Source organism: Diaphorina citri, unplaced genomic scaffold (genome assembly GCF_000475195.1).
Source record: "Diaphorina citri unplaced genomic scaffold, Diaci psyllid genome assembly version 1.1 scaffold337, whole genome shotgun sequence".
NCBI lineage: Eukaryota > Metazoa > Arthropoda > Insecta > Hemiptera > Psyllidae > Diaphorina > Diaphorina citri.
In genome coordinates this window covers 118,998-146,688 of record NW_007377772.1, presented here as the reverse complement: position 1 = coordinate 146,688, position 27,691 = coordinate 118,998, and the positions used below count along the sequence as shown (strand labels likewise).

Here is a 27,691-nt window from a genome sequence, read left to right as displayed (position 1 = left end):
ATTTATTATTATTATTTTTTTTTTCTGGCCAAGTAACGAGAAAAAAAGTTGTGTCGAAAAAATTCACATTTTACAATGCATGCATGGCAGAGAATTTTTAACTTCCTAGTTTCCTACCTATAAATGTTGAAGTCCGAAGGACTCACCTTTGCCAAGACAAAACTTACCTACCATTTCCGCAAAAAAATTTGACCCCGCCCCGATTCGAACTCGCGACCTCCCACAAAAAACCCCCCGGGTTTAAAAAAAAAAAAAAAAAAAAAAAAATAAAAATAAAATAAAATAATAATAATGAATAAAGGAGAAAAGAGAGGGGAAAAAGATTATTTATTATTATTATTTTTTTTTTCTGGCCAAGTAACGAGAAAAAAAGTTGTGTCGAAAAAAATTCACATTTTACAATGCATGCATGGCAGAGAATTTTTAACTTCCTAGTTTCCTACCTATAAATGTTGAAGTCCGAAGGACTCACCTTTTCCAAGACTAAACTTACCATTTCCGCAAAAAAATTTGACCCCGCCCCGATTCGAACTCGCGACCTCCGACACAAACCGACCCGTGTCCATCCCAACAACCTGACCTAACGTTACGTTTCCACGCCAGCTTTTATGTACTGAAAAGAAAAAACACGTGCTTCCCCCCCTGTAGAGTAAAATCAATATCTCTCCTTACTCCCCTTTCTAACTCCCTGAGGTGAGGGTGGCGAATCGCGCAACGCTCCTCCCTAATTAAATTATGATTCAACTTTGTTCTGCGAAAAGTTGAAACCAATTTGCCCCTAATGTCTTCAATAAAAAACTTGTAAGTGCTAGGTCGCGGGTTCAATTCCCGTCCGGGACAGATTTTATCTTACACAGATAAGGTTCGTTCTAGGAACGACTGGTTTTCTTCTGTAATATCCTTGTTCTCTTTTTGCCTTCAGAACGATAAGACTTTGGCAGCATAGTAAAAAAAAAAAAAGTCGCCTCAAAATACCAAAATTTGTCCTCCTTTCCAAAACATCAAGAGTTGTTTAATCTCTTTTTTCACCATTACTCTGTATCTTGGTCTCTAGATCTCAAATCCTATTGTTCAACATAATCCATTGTCTCTCTAAATCTGACAGATTCCAACCGCGCCTATTCAAATTTGGCAAATTCTCGAAACTCTATTCAAAACTTCAATCTATTGTCCTCTCTCTGTTCTATTCAAATTTACAAAACTGTTCATCAGTGCTAGGAATTTTGCGTGAATAACTTCGTAGTTTTTTACTCTCCAAAATTGTCTACACATGTTCATTATTATTATTTAACCTTCAAGCGCGCGCAGTCCTTTTCCCTCCCTGGTAAATTATTTAAATAACATTGCACTCGCTACCTCTATGTTCTTCTAATGTTGACTAATTACTACAGCTACAGGTTGTAAAAAAAGGCACCTATTCAAATTTGGCAAATTCTCGAAACTCTATTCAAAACTTCAATCTATTGTCCTCTCTCTGTTCTATTCAAATTTACAAAACTGTTTATCAGTGCTAGGTTTTTTGCGTGAATAACTTCGTAGTTTTTTACTCTCCAAAATTTTCTACACATGTTCATTATTATTATTTAACCTTCAAGCGCGCGCAGTCCTTTTCCCTCCCTGGTGAATTATTTAAATAACATTGCACTCGCTACGTCTAAGTTCTTCTAATGTTGACTAATTACTACAGCTACAGGTTGTAAAAAAAGGCAGGGGTTTTGAAAACTTTGTTATGCTACCTCTTCTACTGAAAAGAAGTTCTTAAGACGGGTCTTTTTTAGTGCAAAGCTGGAATACTGTATCGAAAACAATGTGATTTTTTCTCAGTCAGAAGGAACCACTTATTTTTTTTAACAAACTGATGCTTACTAGGATATGCACCTCTATGAAGCTGTTTCCATTTAGCCTCAAGCAAATCGTGGTATTACCTTGCAAAATATTCGGTGTGCCAAATTTTTCCAACAAAAGATTGTTACGGGACTTGTGTCTATTGGAATATTAAGTTCAATAAAATCAAAACAATCAACTTCAGTCTTTCTTATCCACTGTTAATTATCTGGGTAATTGTTTTCAGTTGATTGAAATTTCGGTCGGAAAAAATGGAAGAATAGGAAACGGAACTAATAGAGAACTTATTCACCAGAAGAGAAAACTGTGCAACTAGTTTTAAATTAAACCGAAGTGAGAACAAAGTGAAAAGAAAATGAATTCTTCTGCTTGTCTTTGTTTCGAAAATTTTTGTCTTTCTTCCGCGATAACTCTCAGTGCAATTCGATGATTTGTCAAAAAAATTACGAAATTTCGGTCGGAAAAAATGGAAGAATAGGAAACGGAACTAATAGAGAACTTATTCACCAGAAGAGAAAACTGTGCAACTAGTTTTGAACCGAAGTGAGAACAAAGTGAGAAGAAAATGAATTATTCTGCTTGTCTTTGTTCCGAAAATTTTTGTCTTTTTTCCGCGATAACTCTCAGTGCAATTCGATGATTTGTCAAAAAAATTCAGGAGGTTTCACGTCTTTACGGGGACGTTGGCTAGGTGATTGAACAGGTCCTGTAGCTCGGGATGGGCCGGCTGCGGGGCTGGGGTCGGGTATGGAGTCGTCCTCCATCATGTCAGAGAGAGGTTTGAAACGGTTTTTCAAAGGGACAGAAGAATTGAAAAAATTACACATAATATTTTTAATTTTGAGGGTCCATGGAGGATTTCTTGTTTTTCAAATCAGATTACACTCAAGTGATTTTACGGAAGAAAATGTTAAAATAACAACCGCTGAGGCTGTATGCTCGGGACAACACACAAAAAATTATCATTCTACTAATAAAATATTATTACAATAATCATTTAGTTTATTATTTTAATAATTTCAGCGAATGTTTAATTGAACATCAACAACAGAAAGGCACATTATTAATGGTGGGTAAACGTAATTCTCAAAACATCAAAAAAGATTTAATAAAAGAATATAATTATAACAAAACAAAATATAATTATGTGCTGACAGAAAAGTTTTACAGCCTTATTTTCTTGCAATGAAAAATAAAGGATATCTAAAATTATCTATGTCGAAAGCTATCAGAAATAAATGCGTACAAAAATAATGGAAAAACTGTTTACAATATAACAAAACAATATTCTGAATACAGAACGTAGAAAATAAAATAAAATTTGTAAATACAATATCTCTTAACAAAATAAAAATATGTGAAAAAATACAACAATTTCAATAAATGAAGACATTAATAAAGGTGCCTCGGTAGGTATATTAAATATGTGACTAATTTAATCAACGAACAATAAAGCCGTGTTAAAATTAGGGGTATAAATAATAATTTTAGGTTTAGGTTGGGACAAAAAGCTGACGCAAACTATGCCGGTTATTACCCGAGCACATGCCCGTACCGAAAAATACGTCCCGCCACCACGAGGGACGGAGTTACCGTACGGGACTCCAAAATACGGTACAAGTGGGTCTTCAAGATACCGTACAAGTATCTTCGGCACAGAAACTTAATACGTGGGGTATGTGAGAGAGCTACGGGTATGAATTTTCAGGGTCATATGGGTCGTAGGACTCGGAGAACATGAACGCCGGCCGAAGCAGATAGCCACAGCCTCCGTTCATGCGAAACTTGGCGTGGTTTACTTGCATGGCTTTGTCTGCAAAAAGGAATAGATTAATTGATTAAAATATAATTTTCCATCCTAGTTACCTTAGGCCAGCCACTCATTATCAGGTAGACCTGATCAGATGTCAGGTATACCTGATGGAGTCAGTTCTACCTCGGATCTCTTCAACCGTACCTGTCAGGTCTACCTGATAGTGTGTGTGCTCATCAGGTGTCAGATCTACCTGACAGTGAATGGCTGGCCTTAGATAAAATCAATATAGCCATGGTAAGTGCTCACGTCCGAAGCGGATAGTCAGCCAAAGAATAGGAGAGGAAGTTGGCTTGGAAGGTAGCGTACCGGCCTTCTTGCAAGGATACAAGTTCGATTCCCATCCGGGGTGAACTTTGTCCTAAACAGATAAGGTTCGTTCTCGGAATAGGTGGCTTTCTTCCATTCTGTCTTCCTTCTTCTTCGCTTTCGGGACGATACGATCTCCTTTGTTACTGTTCCCTCTACCAAACCTCTTCCCTAAAAAAAAAAAAAAAAAACTCCCCTTTTTTTTTTTTCCCCCCCCCAAACCCCCCCCCAAAAAAAAAAAAAAAAAAAAAAAAAAAAAAAAAGATCGAGCGAAACAAAACGTTCATACCTGGAGTTTGAAAGTTGAGGGCTAACATTTGAGATCCTACGTTCCACAAAGGCACCGGGTTGTAATTGGACGAATCTATTCTTTGGCCTTTTGGATAGACCCGACTGAATTGAACCTGAAAGAGGTAAAACGAAAAGAGAAAATCGTTTAATTTATACAAGTAATTATGTGTTATAATTTAACTTATGATCTGGATTAGACTAGGCTAGGCTTGCGAGCGCTGGTGTTTGTTGTACAGTTTGGCATTGAAGTGGCTATTCACTGCACTGTAACTGTTACCTATAGTCCCTAGTTCTAACACCGAGTATTATAACACAGGTAGAATAGGAACACGGAAAAAATATCAAGATTTAAAATTTATTTTAATTTCAATCTAGGGTTTACGTAAGATGTTACCTCTACAGGTGACAAATAAAAACTGAAATAATAATTAGAAATCTCCATAAGTTAGAGGCACAGTGCTGAAAATAATCTCGTAATTTTTAAACATTTATGGAAAAATAGGGGGGAAATTGGAAAAAAAGGGAAAAAATAAAACTAGATTAACTGAATAATAAAATATAATACAATAGAATACAATGTGGTAGGGTGTCAGCTCCAGTCTTAAATAGGTTGACTTTGACTGACATGAAAAATAAGATAATAAGAGATCTTTTTAAAAAAATTTAAAAAACAGCTTTTAAAATAGATAAAGGAAAAATATTGCAATATCTAAAATTATCTATGTCGAAAGCTATCAGAAATAAATGCGTACAAAAATAATGGAAAAACTGTTTACAATATAACAAAACAATATCCTGAATACAGAACGTAGAAAATAAAATAAAATTTGTAAATACAATATCTCTTAACAATATAAAAATATGTGAAAAAATACAACAATTTCTATAAATGAATACATTAATAAAGGTGCTTCGGTAGGTATATTAAATATGTGACTAATTTAATCAACGAACAATAAAGCCGTGTTAAAATTAGGGGTATAAATAATAATTAGAAATCTCCTATAAGTTAGAGGCATAGTGCTGAAAATAATCTCGTGATTTTTAAACATTTATGGAAAAATAGGGGGGAAATTGGAAAAAAGGAAAAAAATAAAACTAGATTAACTGTAAACCTAACTATATCTGAAAACGTAAAAAAGGAATGGCACAAATTTTGACACAAATGCATTTACACGGAATAATATAGGTACATAGCACCAATAATGTCCGGCTTCATAGAATTCTTCACGAGTATATCTGATAAGCCTAGCAAACTTATAAGAGCGGATTCGATTCCTGCCCGGTGCGAATTTATTGCAAACAAATAAGGTTTGTTCTTGGAACGCTTGGCTTTGTCCTATCCTGTCCTCCTTCTCGCTTCGATTTCTGTGACGCCGGACATAAATAAACAAAGATAACCTATCTATCTTTCATCAAGGTGCGAAAACAAAAATTAATAAACAAATAAGCTTTTCGGAAAACGAACAATAATAAATTGAAAAACAAATGTCCTAGGTACCTATAGTTAATTATTTATCTCGAAGGCACTTTATATGCGAGTTATCAATATCAATGGAGTACCTAACATGTAGTTTGATACTGATTCGGTAAGGTTCTTCAAACGTTTAAACCCGTTTCACAACCATTATAGTAGGTAGTCGTGACGTCAAAATTTTCCGAAATGTGAAGGGGAAATTTGCTTTCGGAAACGAAGTCCAAATATACACTTTGCAAGTATCTGGTGTTCTAAAATTGCACGCACCCCAGATATACAGTAATAAATAGATACTTGGATGTTATAAAATTACCATGGCTTATTTTTTTCTATATTCATACTTCTTATTTTGATTTTGTTTTTTGTTTTTGTTCGTTTGTTTGTTTTTTTTTTTTTTACTTATTTTGATCTATTTGTTCAAAAATTCATCTGCTGGACTGAAACAAAATAATGCTCACCAGCTTCATAGTTCATAGCTAAGGATAAGATGGATTCATAATTTCATACACTCAGCTTGGACATATCTGCACTGCTGGGTTCAGACAAATGTTCACCATTGAGGAGAGCTAAGGATTAAACATAGCTTGTTATCTGAGGGTTCAGGGTTCATACACATATGTAGCCTGTTATATGGCCCAGGGTTCATACACATATGCAGCTTGTTATATGGCCCAGGGTTCATACTTCATACACTTAGCTTGGATATATCTACACTGCTCGGTTCAGACAAATGTTCACCATTGAGGAGAGCTACAGATTAAACATAGCTTGTTATCTGAGGGTTCAGGGTTCATACACATATGTAGCCTGTTATATGGCCCAGGGTTCAGGGTTCATACACATATGCAGCTTGTTATATGGCCCAGGGTTCATAATTCATACACTTAGCTTGGATATATCTACACTGCTGGGTTCAGATAGATGTTCACCATTGAGTAGAGCTACGGACTCTGAGGATCCAATATCAGATGAAGTACGGACTAGGGGTTCCTGAAACAGAGAGGCAAAGGCAAAAAAAGTGAATAAATTACTGATTGGACGAAATGATTTCCAAGTTTCAATTTTTAGCCCACCTCTGTGGCCGAGTGGTCAAAAATACCTACTCTCAACCCGGAGGTGCTGGGTTCGAAATTTTCTAACCAGACTTTTTCGTTCTTGGATAGGCATGGATGTATGTAAGACTCAATGTAAGGTGTTTTGGCCTCAGCGTGTAGGTCGCTAATTTTAGTGTACCTGCGTTTTTGAAGTGCAATACGAAGGGCAGAATGGCACAAATTTTGACACAAATGCATTTACACGGAATAATATAGGTACATAGCACCAATAATGTCCGGCTTCATAGAATTCTTCATGAGTATAGCTGGTAAGCCTAGCAAACTTATAAGAGCGGATTCGATTCCTGCCCGGTGCGAATTTATTGCAAACAAATAAGCTTTGTTCTTGGAACGCTTGGCTTTCTCCTATCTTGTCCTCCTTCTCGCTTCGATTTCTGTGACACCGGACAAAGATAACCTATCTATCTTTCATCAAGGTGCGAAAACAAAAATTAATAAACAAATAAGCTTTTCGGAAAACAAACATAATAATAAATTGAAAAACAAATGTCCTAGGTACCTATAGTTAATTATTTATCTCGAAGGCACTTTATATGCGAGTTATCAATATCAATGGAGTACCTAACATGTAGTTTGATACTGAATCGGTAAGGTTCTTCAAACGTTTAAAACCGTTTCACAACCATTATAATAGGTAGTCGTGACGTCAAAATTTTCCGAAATGTGAAGGGGAAAGTTGCCTTCGGAAACGAAGTCCAAATATACACTTTGCAAGTATCTGGTGTTCTAAAATTGCACGCACCCCAGATATACAGTAATAAATAGATACTTGGATGTTATAAAATTACCATGGCTTAATTTTTTCTACATTCATACTGCTTATTTTGATTTTTTTTTCTTTACTATATTTGTTTGAAAATTCATCTGTTTGTTTTGAAAATTCTATATTTGTTTGAAAATTTGTTCAAAAATTCATCTGCTGGACTGAAACAAAATAATGCTCACCAGCTTTATAGTTCATAGCTAAGGATAAGATGGATTCATAATTTCATACACTCAGCTTGGATATATCTACAGTGCTGGGTTCAGACAAATGTTCACCATTGAGAAGAGCTAAGGATTAAACATAGCTTGTTATCTGAGGGTTCATACTTCATACACATATGTAGCCTGTTATATGGCCCAGGGTTCATACTTCATACACTTAGCTTGGATATATCTACACTGCTCGGTTCAGACAAATGATCACCATTGAGGAGAGCTACAGATTAAACATAGCTTGTTATCTGAGGGTTCATACTTCATACACATATGTAGCCTGTTATATGGCCCAGGGTTCAGGGTTCATACACATATGCAGCTTGTTATATGGCCCAGGGTTCATACTTCATACACTTAGCTTGGATATATCTACACTGCTGGGTTCAGATAGATGTTCACCATTGAGTAGAGCTACGGACTCCGAGGATCCAATATCAGATGAGGTACGGACTAGGGGTTCCTGAAACAGGCAAAGGCAAAAAAAGTGAATAAATTACCGATTGGACGAAATGATTTCCAAGTTTTAATTTTTAGCCCACCTCTGTGGCCGAGGGGTCAAAAATACCTACTCTCAACCCGGAGGTGCTGGGTTCGAATCCCGACCAGGGCGGAAATTTTCTGACCAGACTTCTTCGTTATTGGATAGGCATGGATGTAAAAGAATGTGTCTTGAAGTAATGCGAAAGTGGTTCCAAGGCAAAATAAAAAAATAAAAAAAAAAAAAAACAACTATAAAACGAAACATTGAAATGGCTCACCTTTATTTTGAGAATACAGATGTGGACTAGGAGAGTGGACAGTTCTAATTCTTCAGAGTAGCCATTCCTCAGAGGTACGCTGCGATATCCTGTCCTGCATGCCAGGAGCTGTGAAATTAAAATTAAATTCAAGTAGATGAGTCCAGTTCCAAAAGTGGACATAAAAAAGTGGTTTAGGGAAAACACGAAAAACTCATATCATTTGAAACAAGCAGCCGATTTTAATGGTTTTGGTCTTGAAAAAAAAAAAAAAAAAAAAAAAAAAAAAAAAAAAAAAAAAAAAAAAAAAAAAAAAAAAAAAAAAAAAAATCTAAGGGAATCTGTTGGTATACACCTATGGTATTTCTGCGAAGTTGACATTAATTAGTTACATTAAGGTCAAAGATCCGAGATGTCCACTTTTGGCACCATTAAAAAAAAAAGAAAAAAAAAATGAATACTTACAGGATAAGTGGCCTGTCCAATGAAGTTGGAATCGCCAAACATGTCCTCGTCTTGGCATACAAATCTCAACAGTGCCATCTCCGGGTTATGAACTGTGAACTCACACGACTCGTTCCAGGTAGGATTGAACCCGTTATCAGCTGAAAATAAAAAGAAACAGCTTGAAAAAAATGTCCAAGTCTAAGTGCGCGTCCACAACGGGGACCATAGATCCTAGGCCATCAGAGTGTCTACAACGGAGCCTGGAATCTCCTATTTTAGACGCACTTGAAATTTATTGAGGTTAAAATGTTATCAGAACTGTAGGTATACAAAACCATCAACCATCACATAAAAAAACCCCTTCAATTTCTTGAATTTCTGCGAGGGTCGGTACTGTGGTTAAGGCTCCGTTGAGGACGCTTCTGTTCATTAGCATGGTTTGTTTATTTAGCATACCTCTACTTCTACAAAAGGACTAGTAGTGCACCTTCCAGACCGAGTAAGATGTCTAGCTGATATGAGATAGCGTTAGGTAGAACACAAAAAACAAATACTCACACACAGTCTTGGTGGTTAACTTGAGGCCCGTATCATAGTCGGCTCCCAGGACCTCTACTTCTACAAAAGGACTAGTGGTACACCTCCCAGAGCGGGTGAGATGTCTAGCTGCCAACACCCGCAGTAGGACTTTGACCCGGGTAACTCCGACGAGGCTGGTGGGGTCATATGGGTCGTAGGACTCGGAGAACATGAACGCCGGCCGAAGCAGATAGCCACAGCCTCCGTTCATGCGAAACTTGGCGTGGTTAACTTGCATGGCTTTGTCTGCAAAAGGGAATAGAATAATTGAGTTTGGGCATATTGGGGAGTCAGCACGGCCGATTCTGTGGAGGTGTTCTGATAAGCAGTCATGTCCTGTTAATAATCGGTATTTTGCTACTATTAACAGGAGATGACTGCTTATCAGAATAATTGATTAAGTCAAGTGAAGACATAGTACATTCAATTCCACCTCTAGTTAAAGTGTGATTTGCCAGGCTAATTACGTTAGATAAAGTCAAAATAGAAATGTTGAACGCTCACATCCGAAGCGGAGAGTCAGCCAAAGGAAAGGCGAGGAAGTTAGAGCACCGGCCTTCTTGCAAGGTTGCAGGTTCGATTTTTGACCGGGGCGGAAAAACAGATAAGATTATTTTCTTTGAATTTAAGAATCGCGATTCACGATTCTTTTGAAATATTCGACTCTTTGAATCGACTCAGAGAATATTTACCCATCCCTAATAAAATGATGGACGTACATCACTGACGGACGGACAATACCTGACGCACAGTTGTAAAAATTTACGTAATACGTCTATGAATAATAGTACGCACTACATACTGATTACTGATTGTCTATTGTAAGTAAATTCCCGTAGCATGTCAGTAGTTCTTAGTTATAGAGCCTCTGACATAGCATGACAGTGGCTATTAGTTACAGAGCCTCTGACATAGCATGTCAGTACCTATTAGTTACACATCTACTACCTTGACATTTGACTTTGAATTTCATGCGTTCTTATTTAGAACTCTTTAAGTACTTGTATGATATAGGTCATAATTAATAATGTATATGATATGATATGTAGGTGATTACCTGGAATTTTGAATATGATTAATTAGTTTTAGAAAACTTTAGTACGAGTAGGTGTGTAGACACAAAGTGTAGACAAGTAGACATAGGTACTTTTAAAAGTTCACTTTACAAATCATGCACCTTTGAGCTTTGTGTGTTCTTCCTTAGGATCCTTAGGGTTTTGTAATTATCTTTTTGATTAAAACGAATCGAATGTACAATGCATCTTAGTTAAATGATTAAATTGTAGTGTACTTATTAATTATTAAAATGAAGTCAATCAACAAGTGTTTAAGTGAGCGGTTAGTGCAGCAGCCAAGTTCTTGCACTACACCGTACACCCACATATTACACCGAAAATTACGGTCCCTTTTCAGAGGCTTTCACTTTGTGATATCAAATTCTTCAGGCTCAATCAACAAGTGTTTAAGTGAGCGGTTAGTGCAGCAGCCAAGTTCTTGCACTACACCGTACACCCACATATTACACCGAAAATTACAGTCCCTTTTCAGAGGCTTTCACTTTGTGATATCAAATTCTTCAGGTCTTCAGTCGTTCAACAAGAATATGTACGCGAATCTGTCTTGCTCTAAGAACGGTCGTATTGTGCCTGAGAATTCATTTTGCTTAAAGACTGGCACCTGTGTACCTGAGAATCTGTCTTGCATTAAGAACGGTCGTATTTTGCCTGAGAATTTATTCTGCTTAAAGACTGGCAGTACGTCAGCTGCAACAATCACTTTCCAAGTCCAAAATCACCCCCTAGTCTCCAGCCTGATATAAACCACATAGCTTTACTTCAGTCGTTCAACAAGAATATGTACGCGAATCTGTCTTGCTCTAAGAACGGTCGTATTGTGCCTGAGAATTCATTTTGCTTAAAGAGGCACCTGTGTACCTGAGAATCTGTCTTGCATTAAGAGCGGTCGTATTTTGCCTGAGAATTTATTCTGCTTAAAGACTGGCAGTACGTCAGCTGCAACAATCACTTTCCAGGTCCAAAATCACCCCCTAGTCTCCAGCCTGATATGGACCACATAGCTTTCCGGACAATACCTGACGCACAGTTGTAAAAATTTACGTAATACGTCTATGAATAATAGTACGCACTACATACTGATTACTGATTGTCTATTGTAAGTAAATTCCCGTAGCATGTCAGTAGTTCTTAGTTATAGAGCCTCTGACATAGCATGACAGTGGCTATTAGTTACAGAGCCTCTGACATAGCATGTCAGTACCTATTAGTTACACATCTACTACCTTGACATTTGACTTTGAATTTCATGCGTTCTTATTTAGAACTCTTTAAGTACTTGTATGATATAGGTCATAATTAATAATGTATATGATATGATATGTAGGTGATTACCTGGAATTTTGAATATGATTAATTAGTTTTAGAAAACTTTAGTACGAGTAGGTGTGTAGACACAAAGTGTAGACAAGTAGACATAGGTACTTTTAAAAGTTCACTTTACAAATCATGCACCTTTGAGCTTTGTGTGTTCTTCCTTAGGATCCTTAGGGTTTTGTAATTATCTTTTTGATTAAAACGAATCGAATGTACAATGCATCTTAGTTAAATGATTAAATTGTAGTGTATTTATTAATTATTAAAATGAAGTCAATCAACAAGTGTTTAAGTGAGCGGTTAGTGCAGCAGCCAAGTTCTTGCACTACACCGTACACCCACATATTACACCGAAAATTACGGTCCCTTTTCAGAGGCTTTCACTTTGTGATATCAAATTCTTCAGGCTGCTCAAGGTAAAGTCAAACCAAGCTTACTACGTTTTGGGCTAAGCTTGTGTTTATCTTGGCTAAGAAAAATGGCCTCAAGTAAACACACCAAAAAATATTTCAATAATCCCCTGTTATGAACCGAAAAAAATATCTCACGCATTTTCAATTACCAATACCAACTTTTTTATGGTACCTCCCACCAAACTAAACCACAGTGTTAATACAAAACCATCATTACTTAGATAAGTAGATACCACACATTATAGGAATATTAGGAGTATGTAATTACCCCCTGACCACAAAATATGGCCCGCCCATGGCGACTGGTACTTATTAATTTGTTCACCGAAATATTTAAAATCAATGTTCAATATTATAAGGTGCTTTACGAAACACGAAAGATCCCAACTTTGGGTACACAAATCACAGCACATAGTAAACCAATAAATCCATACACAAAAAGCCCAATGACCAATCTGTGGCTTAGATGTAGGGGCTAGACAGCCCTAAAGGATGGGTTAAGCTTGTACGAATCCACGAAACCAACTGAAGCATTATTTAGTAAGTCGAATTATTTGGTAAGTCTAGACAAGTCTAAGAATCTACGAAACCAACTGAAGCATTATTTAGTAAGTCGAATTATTTGGTAAGTCTGAACAAGTCTGGTTAGCTTGAAGGATAGCAAGTCTGCCCTGTAAGCGCTGGGTTACCAGTTCTACTTCCGCCCGGGGCGAATATAGTCCTAAACAGATAAGGTTCGTTCTTGGAAAGACTGGAGTTCTCCTATACTATCCTCCTTCTCAGCGATTTAGGGCTGATAAGACCTCCGTTGCTAAAGTTCCTTCTATCAAACCAAAATATTGCGGGTTCAATTCCCGCCCGGGGCGGATTTATCCTGATGGGATAATGTTCGTTCTTGGAACGGCTGGCTTTCTTCCTATCCTGTCGTCTTTCTCTCTTCGATTTCGGGACGATAAGACCATAGCAGTTACAATTTCCTCTGTCAAACCTCTTAAAAAAAAATAATGTAACTGTGTCAGTGACCACACACGTTCACACGTTGTCTGATAGACCGCGGAGTCTGTCAGACAGTCGGAGTGCGAGAGGGCGGCCCTAGATTTTGTGATTTCGCCCTGCCTATTAAACAAGTTGTACCAATGCCACTGTATGACGTACACTACGTCCTGATGTATTAAGGTAGAAACAAACTATCACGTCACGTTATGTCACGTGATAGTATTGTGTTTCTACCTTTAATGAGATCGACATTGCTCCCGCTATTCCCAATTAGAGGAAGCACCCAAAGAAAACAAGGTGTCATGGAAACCTCATTAATGGAGCATGATAAATGGGGGCTATTTAGTCCAGAGAGTATTATGATCAAAGTTTTGGCCTAGTAAGCCCAAGTGTGAGATGTTAGCCCAACACCTTGTAATTACCATCTTGCGTAATCAGCGATCTATTGTTGATCATCTAGGCTCTTTTTGGTCTAGGCGCCATTATCATTATTGGGATACCTAACGTAGATCTTTAGTATTTTCAATTGCCCATTTCTTTAATCTTAAGCACCACAACTCTCATGCGACACCCCAGCAAACGCCAGTCCAACAGAACCAAGTCCAGCAAGACGATGCTCAGAAAGTTCAGAAGCCCGTAGCTCAACCACAACCTGTAGCAGCAGCGGCTCCCAATGAACAACAAAGATACTACGTGATCCAACCCAATGCCTTCCCTACCAATGGTCAATTCCGGTACAACCCTGGATATCCTGTCAACACACCAGCTCCAACACCGGCCACTCAACAAAAACCAGTTGCTCCTGTAAAGTCAGCTTCGCTCAGATCTCAACCAGCTCACCCACAAGTTTCTCAACCTATCCAAAACCAATGGTCAATTCCGGTACAACCCTGGATATCCTGTCAACACACCAGCTCCAACACCGGCCACTCAACAAAAACCAGTTGCTCCTGTCAAGTCAGCTTCGCTCAGATCTCAACCAGCTCACCCACAAGTTCCTCAACCTATCCAAAGTCATTACGCTCAAGAGAAGTCTTCTAACCTCTACTCTTTCCCCTACAACTCCCCAGTAGCTTTGCTGGTTCTTCCCATGCAATCTGAACCGTCACCACATAATAAATCCAATGACAAAGGAGTCAAGCACACAATGGATAGTTACTACAAGAAATAAATAGCTCTAGACGTAATCAAATATTACTCAGGGACCTGTTTTGCTCAAATCAGAAGGCAAAAGGAAATCTCTCACATGACATTGTAATTTGTAAGACTGAATTCTTTATTTTTCACCTGTAAATATTCATATTAGGTTAAGTTTCCGATTTTATTTTTTGGACTTGTTTATGTTGCGAATTTGACATTTTGTTTAACCTGTCGACTACCTTATATTGTTTTGTAAAGTGATTTAATATCGATAGGGTAACAAACAAAAGCTAATCACATAAACATCTTCAAACGATAAAACCTTTGTTCACTGCTAGTAAATCTAACTGAATCTCGTGGCCTCGTGCAATAAAAACTTGCGTTTAATAAAGTAGTAAAAGTACATGATTACCTATTTTTTTTTTTTTTCAATTTTTCGTATTATAAAACCAGAACTACACCTCCGGATGCACTCAGTTGCATCAAGACAGACCATGGATCATCTTCGTTTAAGTTTACAGGTAAAGGTATTATAAAACCAGAACTACACCTCCGGATGCACTCAGTTGCATCAAGACAGACCATGGATCATCTTCGTTTAAGTTTACAGGTAAATCTTCATTTCGATCGAAGTTTTAAAGATCGTAGATTTGGAAATCTTTAAAGATCGGTGTATAAAATTTTTCGATTACAGGATAATCGCTTTTGAAATCAATTTTTAGTGTGACATTGAGAATTTAATATGGTAGTAGATTTTAGAAGTGTTTAAATCAAGATTTTGGTGTGAAATTCAGGGTTTTTTCAAAGTGTAGTGCTTTTTTGGTGCTTTGTCATAAGCTCTTTCGGGGAAACTTTCGGAAAAGGAACCGGTTCCGTTTTGGAAACTGAAATGGCGCCTGTACTAAAGCATAGGAAATCCAAGATGGCGCGCCACCGGAAAAGGTTTCATTTCCGAAATTTCCCCTAAAGGGAAATACACCTAAACTTATTTAGGTACTCTTCTTACCAAAAGGAATCTAGAATTAGGAATTATATCTTGCCATATTAGTTTGTAGATTTATTTTAATGACCATAACTTTTGCCGGTCCTGTCCTGTATACCAAAACGAAAATAAAAGTTCGTGTTTAAAAATCTACATAAAATATCTTCTACTATTTTATCAGTAAAATTACTTGGGCATGTAATGGAGCTTTTCAAGTGTGTTAAATAGAACACCAGTAACTTATTCTCTTCACAGTTTTCTTTCAAGATGAATCTTCACAAAGTCACGTTAGAATCTATCAAAGTGTGTTAAGTAAATAAAAGCATCACAGATTTTCAATCTAGAATCTCGTGGGGGTTTTTGTAACCACTGCTCATCACAAAGATAATCCCACTGGTCATCACAAGATAATCCGTTACATACTCTGTATACCCTACAAAACCAGTTTTTGGTTGCATCCTGGATAATCCTGAACTTGAACCAAAAGATATGAAGTCTTTTGAAATCAATTTTTAGTGTGACATTGAGAATTTAATATGGTAGTAGATTTTAGAAGTGTTTAAATCAAGATTTTGGTGTGAAATTTAGGGTTTTTTCAAAGTGTAGTGCTTTTTTGGTGCTTTGTCATAAGCTCTTTCGGGGAAACTTTTGGAAAAGGAACCGGTTCCGTTTTGGGAACTGAAATGGCGCCTGTACTAAACAATAGGAAATCCAAGATGGCGCGCCACCGGAAAAGGTTTCATTTCCGAAATTTCCCCTAAAGGGAAATACACCTAAACTTATTTAGGTACTTGTACAGAGTCACATCCATGGAATATTGCTACCAAAGGAACTGGCACAAACGAGCAGTGACCAGTGTTATTATAGGGTTAGGTAAACGCAAGAAAGGAGTTTTCACAAATAGAGCAGTGATTAGTGTTATTATAGGGTTAGGTTAAATACAAAAAGGAGCTTTTCTTTTCCACGGACGTGACTTCTGCATAATTACCCTTATTTACTCTCAAGGTGTGGCCAAACATAGTCGACCGGCCGTCGATCGACGAGCTGAATCTATGCATCAGTCGATATCGATCGATGCGTCGAGTCCACACACGATCGACATCGATCGTATGTGGACAACTGGACACACTTTAAGTTCTGCTGACGTGTGACGGTTTAATAGAGGATATGATTTGCTATGTTTCAGGCAGCATTAGTGCTGTGCCTGCTACTGACAATTCAAGCGGAATCCAGTCAGGAATTTACATTATTTTTCACTCTGTACATTTTGGTTTATTTGAAAAGTCGAAAACAGAACTCAATTCTGACGTAAACACAGTGAGTTTTTACACGTCTTTTTACTCTTAAAATAAAATGAAAATCTATACGAATAATAAATTAACTAAATTGGAACTTGGTACAATCGCGATCTCTATAAGATAGATTTCATTTCCGACCAAAATTTCGTTTGGTTTGGTTAGCTTACATCATTCTACATTAGGGTACCACTTCGTTCTCTGGGTACCTATTTGTTTCTTGGAAGTTTGTAAATTGTAAAGGTCTTGGGTAAATTTCGGTGTAAAATGTTTACCTACCAACTCGAAGTTACCTTTACTTTTCAGTGGCGCAGGTTGATGTCAGTACCTACCTAGGCAGGTACCTACTTAGACTAAGGCACCTAGATAATACTTACTTATTTACTATTCGTATTAAGCTATTTCGTATACGTATAAGCTAAGACAATACTAGATTCGTATAAGCACCCATCTTTTCTTTTGGGGTTCTTTGCCCCTAGCTTTTTGTGTATGGAGTTGAGCTGACCGTGTGGGTCTAAGAAGTACCTACCTACATACATGGTTCACGTACCTACGTCATGGTGACCAAATTTCAGAGGATTTTTTTACGAAATTCATTTCGCACTTTCCTGTTTTCGAAGTTGCTCCACCGAGACAGTTTGGGGACAAGTGAAGACCCCTCGGGAAAAAAGATGGGAGTCCAATTTTCAAAAAAAATGAGTTAGATACGTTATATAGTACTTCCCCCCCAAAACTATCGATTTTTGAAGTCAGAAATGCGAAAAACAATGAGGGTACAGAGCTAGAACGATTTGAAAATATCATACACACGGAAAGAAAGATGAATGTCGCAGAGTCACAGCAAGAAAGATGAGAGTCCAAGATCCCAGTTTCCACGTGATTTCAGCTTTCTCTGTTGTTTTAACTTGTCGGTTCTAATAAATTTCAGTTGTAATTAGTGCGTGCCAAAAGTCAGTTCTACGGCTACGGGCGGTTTGTGGTAATATTATTAAAATAATTTAATATTATTCAATGCTTAAGGTAGGAAAAACCACATACCTACTTTGTTTTTTCATTTTTTATAAGTTTTAACAGCAAAAAAGATGAATGTCCAGTTTCACCCCTGGACTCTCAAGGCGAACGTGACCACTAGATCTAATGTCTTTGGATTAGTAAAATAGTATCAAACAAGGGGAGAAAATTAACAACTGCAATAAGAAACGTTATGTCTGCCTTGGTAGGTATAGGAAGAAGAAACTCATTAGGTACCTTCGAAGGAAAACCCGGGTAGGAAGTCCAAAGGTCGGGCAGTTCTCATCAGCTCTCCTCCAGCGGGAATGTCCACCACTTGAGAGTTCTGTAGATACTTGGCACTGCTTAGTGTGTTTAGCAGCACACCCCGTGGTGACCAGGAGAACTTGTATCTGAAACGAGAAGCAAGGAAGAGATGGTTAACTGGTTAGCCTCATCAGTAATGTCTACGACTGACAACTAAATTTTGTTGGCAAGAACTGTCAAAAATATAAAGTTTGAAAGGACCCAAACACTCAAAGGAACGCTCAACAAACACATGCCCATGACTTATAGATCTGAACTTTTGTCACAATTATTTTCTTTCAAACCTTGGAAATTTCGATCTAACCACTCATCTTTATTAAAATTGAGTGTTTTATGTGGCTTATTGAAGACTATGCCATAGAAGGAGACTCTGCTATAGCACTTTGAATGATTGGTTGGTTGATTGATTGATTGATTAATTACAACTCACCTCAATGGATTTTCCGAGTAGCCGGCATCCCGGATAGCTTGCCGAGCCATCATTGAGTTGCGGTAGTTGTGTGCCGGACCAATGTGCTGAAATCACAACATTCATACCTTGGTTTGGTGTTCTTACTCCATGCGAAGCATTACTTTAGTATTAGTAGGCTTTGGAAACGTAACCAGGACTGTGGAGGTCCAAATTACAACAGTGCGCAGGCACATGGCCATTTGTGAAATCAAGCTCGAACAAATGAATTGATCCAGTTCGGAGCCTTTTTCTTTGATTTTGATAAAGGAAAAACACACTGTCATCAGGTGTTTTGCATCACCTGTTCTCTAACGTGAATATTTTCGCGTCAACAGATTATCTAATTGATGCTTATCGTTTTCCCCGTTTAAGAACTCCTCCGAATTGAAAAGTTGAGAGTTTACTAACACTAACCAAACAGTACTTAGCTTAATCCATACACAAAAAGCGCACTCCGAGGGTTAGGTGTAGGGACTGTAGGAGCAAATAGCCCTAAGGATGCGTTAATCTCCTACGAAGCTTGACCTACCATGAACGGTGTATGATGGCCAAGAGCCAGCAGCCTCAGGCCCAATCCGTGCAGAATATTGACCATCCCCGCCACACCGGCGTATTTACCGAAAGCCACCACTCGATTGCCTTCATCATCCACCAACTTCTCGTAGTCCACGAGACGAATGTTCTGAGGGAGTAGGAAAAGAAACGTTTAAAGGTAGAAACACACTTCCATCACGTCACTTCACGTGACGTGGCTGTCCAGAACAAAAGTACCTACAATATTATAGGAAAACTTTGCACTACATCTTTCTGACTCCCCATGACTTCACGTGACGTGGTTGGGTGTAATATGAGAAGACTGTTAGCTTGTTGCCGAATGGAAGGTCAAACCCCGTCGATAAAAGTAATAGCAGGTATACAGTGACGTCAAACTACTATGAAAAAAAAAAAAAAAAAAACCCCGGTAATAAAAAAAATGAGGGGATATACGGGTGGCCAAAACAAAAAAAAAAAAAAAAAAAAAAAAAAAAAATACTGTTGGTAAATTTGTTCTCTTTGTTCCCTTTCTTTTTGAACGGGTTCAGTTCACTGACGCCCCCTTTTCTCTTTTAAGGTCTGAGGCTTAGGTGTAGGGGCTAGACAGCCCCAAAGGATGGGTTGAGCTTCTCCTATTCTCAAGTTAAACTTGAGCTGAAATTTTGCTTAGCCAAGTTTAGCTTAAGATTAACTTGAAATGAATTTTCATACATACGGCGGAATATTATTAATCTTGTTATCACCTCACTGATCGATTGCACTAGGTTGTGATATCAGAATCATGTATTTTCACGAGTAAAGTATTTTGTGATAGGAAGCTGTGAAACATCTTATCAAAGCATGATTAGATCACTCAGTAAACTAAATGGCAGTTGTTTTCTTGTCTCCAAAGCTCCCAAGTCAAGCAGAAGGTAAGATTTGTGGTCTGGAACAAGCTCAAGTCGAAGCTTAGAGCTTACAGTGAGTAGCACTGTTTAAAAAATGGACTTCTCAACAGTATCTACTTACCTAACTTACTTATTTGCTTTGTTATCAATATCAAAACTTTATTACCTAATACTTAACTGCAAAAGTAGGTAGGTACTTATGTGAATACCGAGTTTGTAAATCCCAGCATTACTGTAATTTACCTCTTTGTATACATGTAGGTACTTACACAACTACTGATTTATGTTTTCCACAAACCTAATCATTCAAATCTCCTTTCCATCTCCACAGGATTATCTTTCATCCTGGCATTTACCAGCAAGTTGTATGGCGATCATATGCAGACCAACTTCCTCAGGAGCAACCAAAGAAAGCTGTCAATCCAGAGGTTGGAGCTGTACGACAGTATGTGTTCAATAAATATTTCAACTATGTCCAGAACTATGCAACTAACATTCTCGAGAAACAGTTCCCGGAGGCCATTCGAATCTATCGGGTCTTCTCGGTTGGAATAAAGGTGAGAATTGTTTACCTACTGATAACTTTGTTCTTACCTTCTGCTTGACTTGGGAGCTTTGGAGACAAGAAAACAACTGCCATTTAGTTTACTGAGTGATCTAATCATGCTTTGATAAGATCTGTTTCACAGCTTCCTATCACAAAATACACTTTACTCGTGAAAATACATGATTCTGATATCACAACCTAGTGCAATCGATCAGTGAGGTGATAACAAGATTAAAACTGGGTCTAATCTCATTTAGAAAAAGTCACTTCCTGCAATAAATTCAGTGAAAATTGCCCAGGCCTGTCTGGGAAAACAGTGAGTTTCATACATACCATTTTGAACTAAAGTTTAACTTAAGCAAGATTTTTCATCTTAAGTTAAGCTTATAAGTTTTCATACATACGGGGAAAACTGGGTCTAATCTCATTTAGAAAAAGTCACTTCCTGCAATAAATTCAGTGAAAATTGCCCAGGCCCGTCTGGGAAAACTTGGAGAAAAAAACTGATAACGTTGAATTTTAAAATCTCGTGCGCAAAATCCAATATTTTTACCTCTGTGTTGTACTTTGCTCCCACCACAGAGGTAGGTGAACAATTTATTGCATATTGCATACTCACTCATAATATTAGTCAGGCGAAAGATGGCGATACGTTTCTAAATCCCTTCAAAAAGAAATAATCGTACCTACCTAACGTATCTATGATCTTTGTAGCTAGGTATCTAGGGGTACCTTTTCTGGTGATACCAAGCGATAATAGGTAATCGATTTCAAATAATATAATATAAAATACCCCGATTTTCAAAATCGATTTTACCTCAGCCGCAGAAGTTTTCAAACAAACTGTGGTCGCTTGGCCGTCAGTAAAAGGTCGAAGGTTATCTCCCCTAATGGCCATACACGTGTTTGGCTACCGGACTGTAGCTTTATCAACCTGATTTACCTAACATCACAACCAAGGCAGGAGATGTTCAGCTGATTTATAATGGAAGCTTTGAATCCATAATAATAGGTCCGTTTGGATCATCGTTCAAATTTAATAATACAGAGTGTTATGCCAGCCACTCACTATCAGGTAGACCTGACAGGCGGACCTGATCAGGTGTACCTGTCAGGTCTACCTGATAGATGGGACAAACAAACCTCAGTGATTACAGCGGTAGACTTTGGACCTGGATGTTGGAGGTTCGAGTTCAAGTCAAGTCACACAATTTAGCGTAGTGTTTCGGGGAACTATATTTTTGTGACGATCATTTTATTAAATTTGTTTTTTCTTACACCAAGTAGGTAGGACATGGTCGTAAGTTAGGTACCTACAATGCCAATAAAAAGTAGGTAACATGTTCCTCCAACTTCACACACAAAACGAGAGCTAGGTATAGGTACCTATGTGTCTGACTGTTCAAAGAATTGTGCGGTTTTATTGGTCGATAATCTTTCTGAATAGACACTGAAGGTGTTACAAGCTAACAACTAGCTTTTGCTTTTCCAATGCTATTTACATCAGCTTGATTGGGATGAGGTGTTTATCACTAATCAGCTAGGTAATCACAGATGTGATAGTGAAATCTAACAACTCCCTCAGTGGTGTAGGGTAAGAACAGGTGACACGAGTAGGTAGGTACCTGTTGTACTTTGCTCCCACCACAGAGGTAGGTGAACAATTTATTGCATATTGCATACTCACTCATAATATTAGTCAGGCGAAAGATGGTGATACGTTTCAAAATCCCTTCAAAAAGAAATAATCGTACCTAACGTATCTATGATCTATGTAGCTAGGTGTCTAGGGGTACCTACCTTTTCTGGTGGTACTTAGCGATAATAGGTAATCGATTTCAAAGAATATAATATAAAATAGGTACCCCCATTTTCAAAATCGATTTTACCTCAGCCGCAGAAGTTTTCAAACAAACTGTGGTCGCTTGGCCGTCAGTAAAAGGTCGAAGGTTATCTCCCCTAATGGCCATACACGTGTTTGGCTACCTGACTGTAGCTTTATCAACCTAGGTTGATAAAGCTACAGCTCATTTACCTAACATCACAACCAAGGCAGGAGATGTTCAGCTGATTTAAATAATGGAAGCTTTGAATGCATAATAATAGGTCCGTTTGGATCATCGTTCAAATTTAATAATACAGAGTGTTAGGCCAGCCACTCACTATCAGGTATCAGGCAGTCCTGATAGGCGGACCTGATCAGGTGTACCCGTCAGGTCTACCTGCTAGATGGGACAAACAAACCTCAGTGATTACAGCGGTGGACTTTGGACCTGGATGTTGAAGGTTCGAGTTCAAGTCAAGTCACACAATTTAGCGTAGTGTTTCGGGGAACTATATTTGTGACGATCATTTTATTTTTACTTTTTTGTTTTTTCTTACACCAAGTAGGTAGGACATGGTCGTAAGTTAGGTATACCTACAATGCCAATAACAAGTAGGTACATGTTCCTCCAACTTCACACACAAAACGAGAGCTAGGTATAGGTACCTATGTGTCTGACTGTTCAAAGAATTGTGCGGTTTTATAGGTCGATAATCTTTCTGAATAGACACTGAAGGTGTTACAAGCTAACAACTAGCTTTTGTTTTTCCAATGCTATTTACATCAGCTTGATTGGGATGAGGTGTTTATCACTAATCAGCTAATCACAGATGTGATAGTGAAATCTAATAACTCCCTCAGTGGTGTAGGGTAAGAACAGGTGACACGAGTAGGTAGGTACCTACTTGTCCCCAAACTGCCTCGGTGGAGCAACTTCGAAAACAGGAAAGTGCGAAATGAATTTCGTAAAAAATCATCTGAGATTTGGTCACTATGACGTAGGTACGTGAACCATGTATGTATAGGTAGGTACTTCTTAGACCCACACGGTCAGCTTAACTCCATACACAAAAGGCACACTCTGAGGCTTAGGTGTAGGGGCAAAGAGCCCCAAAAGATGGGTGCTTATACGAATCTAGTATTATCTTAGCTTATACGTATACGAAATAGCTTAATACGAATAGTAAATAAGTAAGTATTATCTAGGTGCCTTAGTCTAAGTAGGTACCTACCTAGGTTAGGTACTGACATCACACCTACGCCACTGGAAAGTAAAGGTTAGTCCGAGTTGGTAGGTAAACATTTTACACCGAAATTTACCCAAGACCTTTACAATTTACAAACTTCCAAGAAACAAATAGGTACCTAGAGAACGAAGTGGTACCCTAATGTAGAATGATGTAAGCTAACCACACCAAACAAAATTTTGGTCGGAAATGAAATCTATTTTATAGAGATCGCGATTGTACCAAGTTCCAATTTAGTTAATTTATCATTCGTAGATTTTCATTTTATTTTAAGAGTGAAAAGTGTAAAAACTCACTGTGTTTACGTCAGAATTGAGTTCTGTTTTCGACTTTTCAAATAAACCAAAATGTACAGAGTGAAAAATAATGTGGACATGATTAGCCAAACATGGAGCCGAGGAAAACACGTAAGTTACCTTGTTTCGGAAATAGTCCATCCAGCCACCCCTGGTGGACGATTGAAAAGAGGTACCTACTGTCTTTTGCCGCAATCCACCACGTGAGTACCTAACCTCTGTACCTACCAAGGCCTTATTTTATTTGTTTCGCTAAATAAACTAAAATTTGGGTACCTATACGTGACCCAATGACCCATTCACAGATACCTACTAACCAGGCACAACGTTGCTTAACTTCAGTGATTCATTGCGAACTGGGGAATTAAACGTGCTATGGCCGCTAAGGAAGTATGGGGTATAATATCTTTAGTAGCGCTGTCAAACTTTCTTGACTTGGCGGGGCGGAGCGCTACCGCGCTAAACTGTGTCTTCCTCTTATTTTCAGACTGGCAAAGTGATCGCTATTCGGCGCGAGGACCAATCTGTGTGGGAGCGAAGAGCAGCGCTTGCTCCCTCTAATGTGAAGCGACTGGTGAGGTCTGGTGTGAAGGTGATAGTTCAGCCGTCCAATAGGAGAGCTTATCCTGTTCAGGTAAGTGCTAACACCAAATCCACTTACGCTTGTAAGGCCAGCCACTCACTGTCGCTTAGACCTGACAGGCGGACCTTTACAATCGTAACTGTCAGATCTACCTCATAGTGTGTATGCTCATCAGGTATCAGGTAGACCTGACAGGCGGACCTTATCAGGTGTACCTGTCAGGTCATCCTGATAGTGAGTGGCTGGTCTTATACATACTAAATTACTAAAGCAACCTCTATCGCCGATTGGTTGGAATACAAAGAACACTCAGCCTTGTGAGGACAATTGAGTAGCTTTTTAGAACAAGTTGCGACCAGTGATGACATTGCCAGAGTCCCGTGTAACTACCTTTGGACTTCCTACCCGGGTTTTCCTTCGAAGGTACCTAATGAGTTTCTTCTTCCTATACCTACCAAGGCAGACATAACGTTTCTTATTGCAGTTGTTAATTTTCTCCCCTTGTTTGATACTATTTTACTAATCCAAAGACATTAGATCTAGTGGTCACGTTCGCCTTATAAACAGGAGGGCGTACGTTCGATCCCAGCCGAGGCATGGAATTGTATCTTCATTTGTTTGAGATTTTGACCACATAATAATAGAGCTCTAAGGGTTAAGTGGTAGAGAACGCCTCCGGCGTTAACCTCGCCTAGTGATTACCTTCCACTCAAGAGTCTATTATTATAGTTTCCGGTATTTGATATTTAGCAATCATAGAGACCCTTTTATCGAGGTCTATAGTCAGTCAAACTACTAGTAAACTCTTTTTTATCATTACTCCTAGCATATTACATTTGACCATTTGGTCCTCAGGTTTCGCCAACCGGGATAGTCTCCGATACGCCCAGTTGTACAACATAGCTGCCGAAGCTCATACTGTGGTGAGAGGCACACTCCGCTATCGTGGCTTTGTGGACGCTATGCAGGCAATACAGAAACTGGGACTACTGGACTTGAAGGAGCATCCGGCTTTACATCCAAGTGGGCCGGAAATATGTTGGGTGAGTTGAAATACTTCTTATTAGGGATCATTCACGTCTCGTAGAAAAAGATGGACCTTTTTTTTTTGAGAACTTCTATCTAGAGGACTTGGGAATATTGCTCCTCTCCTAGAAGAAAGATGGACGAGCACCTTCCATGAGAGCAGTTTTCATCCGGTAAATTACACTCTATAAACTCCTAGTTCTTGTTCTTAAGGTGCATGTCTGGTCCGAAAGTTGGCGATCATCCTGGCTATGTATATTTTGTTGGTGCGGAACAATTGTGTGGAGGTGTTTTTTTTTTTTAATAATTTTTTTTTTTTTTTTTTTTTTTTTTTTTTTTCTTCACAAAATGAAATTTTCCCAGTGTTCTCTTCGTCGGCCTTGAGGTTGGTTTAAAGCTTTTTCTTCATCTTGTTTCTGTTGCCAATTGTAGCAATGGTTTCATGAATACCTATTTTTTTTAAGACAGCCATTCTTAACCTATGGTCCGTGGACCACTAGTGGTCCGCGAGAAGGTTTCAGGTGGTCCGCGAGAGGTAAGTAAGGAAAAAGTCATCGTGTCTCTACTTTATATAACATACCCATAAGAAAGAAAAAAAAATCTTTCCTCTTAATGAACAGATACGTCCCGCCGGAAATGCTTCAGAAAGTGGCCGAGCACGGATCCAACACGAAGATCTACGCATGCGAGGTGCGGCGACGCAACTACCTCGAGCGCATCAAGGGAGGTGGCTACGACTATCAGGAATACAACGAAAATCCATCGCTCTACCGATCTCTGTTTGCGTCCAAGATCGCTCCGTACGCGTCTATCATCATCAACGGCATCTATTGGGCAGTAGGGAGTCCGAAACTTCTAACGCTACCGGACGCGAAGAACCTTCTGCGGCCGAATCACATGCCTTGGCTGCCGACATCCGATGGCGCACCTCCGTTACCACACCGCCTCCTGGGTATCTGCGACATTTCCGCAGATCCTGGTGGTTCTATTGAGTTCATGAACGAGTGTACCACCATAGACACGCCGTTCTGTCTGTACGATGCGGACAGTAACAAGGACACGAAGAGTTTCAAGGGCCCGTTGGCAACACTGGACTGGAAGCTCTGGAAGCGTTGGGACTTCTCAATGATGATATTATCGTGCAGAAACAGAACACACCCATAGACACTTTGTCACATTTCTTACGACAGAAACTGGTTCTGGGTAAGTTTTTGACCAGAGGTCCCAGAATCATTCTACAAAGTAAGGTTGTAATGTTGACTCGATGACGTTACACTATAAATACTATAGATCAATTTTGAATGTTAACGCCGGCTGAGCACAACTAAAAGTTGATCAACATGACATGTTAGACCAGAGGTTAGTTTGTTAAGGTGTGTCCATACATCGTCGACCGGTCATAGATTGATGTCGTCTGAACCGTCCACACTGCCTCGAAAACATAGATATCAATCGACGTCGGTCGACTATGTTTGGACACATCTTTCCGCCATGAATCGCGAAGGGTTATTTCTTTTGGGCATTGGTGCAATAGTCCTACATACTGGACTCCGCACAAGGGAATTTCGTCAGAAAAGACCCCCATTTCAATGTAATGTAATGTACATAATCTATTTCTTTATTCTTTTGGCATGAAAAAGCTAAAAATAAAACCTAAACCAACAATATTTTCCAGATGACGGAGACCGTGACGTCATAGTTCTTCGTCACGACATCGACATCCTCTGGCCCAACAGGAGTCGCGAGCGAAAGTCCATCTCCCTCGTTGTCTACGGCCAACCTAACGGTACTACAGCCATGGCGAAAACTGTCGGCCTACCAGCCGCCATTGCCGCCAAAATGATACTGGAGGGGGAGATTCAAACGAAGGGGATGGTGTTGCCTCTGACGCCTGACGTGTATAGGCCCCTGCTGTTACGGTTAAAACAGGAGGGTATTGTGGCGCGAGAACATTCGTTCAGTTTGGATAAGAATTGACAGCCTAGTTAGCTCGGACGGTAACCTAAGTTAGCTTGGACGGTAACCTAAGTTAGCTTGGACGGTAACCTAACGTGTATAGGCCCCTGCTGTTACGGTTAAAACAGGAGGGTATTGTGGCGCGAGAACATTCGTTCAGTTTGGATAAGAATTGACAGCCTGGTTAGCTTGGACGGTAACCTAAGCGCTAG

At 38.8% G+C, this 27,691-nt stretch overlaps 2 protein-coding genes and 2 long non-coding RNA genes across 4 annotated transcripts; 1 reads left to right on the top strand and 3 right to left on the bottom strand.

Annotated features, from left to right (window-relative positions):
- Nucleotides 1–5,323: 5,323 nt before the first annotated feature.
- Nucleotides 5,324–9,850, bottom strand: LOC103507719 (1-phosphatidylinositol 4,5-bisphosphate phosphodiesterase gamma-1-like). The gene is made up of 4 exons (XM_026822515.1): nucleotides 9,574–9,850; nucleotides 9,034–9,173; nucleotides 8,590–8,697; nucleotides 5,324–6,725 (listed from the first exon to the last, which is right to left on the bottom strand). Exons 1-4 carry the CDS (start codon nucleotides 9,830–9,832, stop codon nucleotides 6,612–6,614), a joined length of 621 nt encoding a protein of 206 aa, XP_026678316.1. The 5' UTR covers nucleotides 9,833–9,850; the 3' UTR covers nucleotides 5,324–6,611.
- An 8,763-nt stretch (nucleotides 9,851–18,613) lies between these two features.
- LOC113466810 lies at nucleotides 18,614–19,256 on the bottom strand. Its single transcript, XR_003391097.1, has 2 exons — nucleotides 19,108–19,256; nucleotides 18,614–18,643 (listed from the first exon to the last, which is right to left on the bottom strand). It is a non-coding gene; the product is annotated as an uncharacterized LOC113466810 (long non-coding RNA).
- Nucleotides 19,257–20,594: 1,338 nt separating this feature from the next.
- Nucleotides 20,595–21,019, bottom strand: LOC113466813. Its single transcript, XR_003391099.1, has 2 exons — nucleotides 20,880–21,019; nucleotides 20,595–20,744 (listed from the first exon to the last, which is right to left on the bottom strand). It is a non-coding gene; the product is annotated as an uncharacterized LOC113466813 (long non-coding RNA).
- Nucleotides 21,020–23,670: 2,651 nt separating this feature from the next.
- Nucleotides 23,671–27,563, top strand: LOC103507718 (alpha-aminoadipic semialdehyde synthase, mitochondrial-like). The gene is made up of 7 exons (XM_008472219.3): nucleotides 23,671–24,025; nucleotides 24,402–24,548; nucleotides 24,887–24,920; nucleotides 25,353–25,540; nucleotides 26,169–26,553; nucleotides 26,598–26,726; nucleotides 27,199–27,563. Exons 1-7 carry the CDS (start codon nucleotides 23,966–23,968, stop codon nucleotides 27,498–27,500), a joined length of 1,245 nt encoding a protein of 414 aa, XP_008470441.1. The 5' UTR covers nucleotides 23,671–23,965; the 3' UTR covers nucleotides 27,501–27,563.
- Nucleotides 27,564–27,691: the final 128 nt, after the last annotated feature.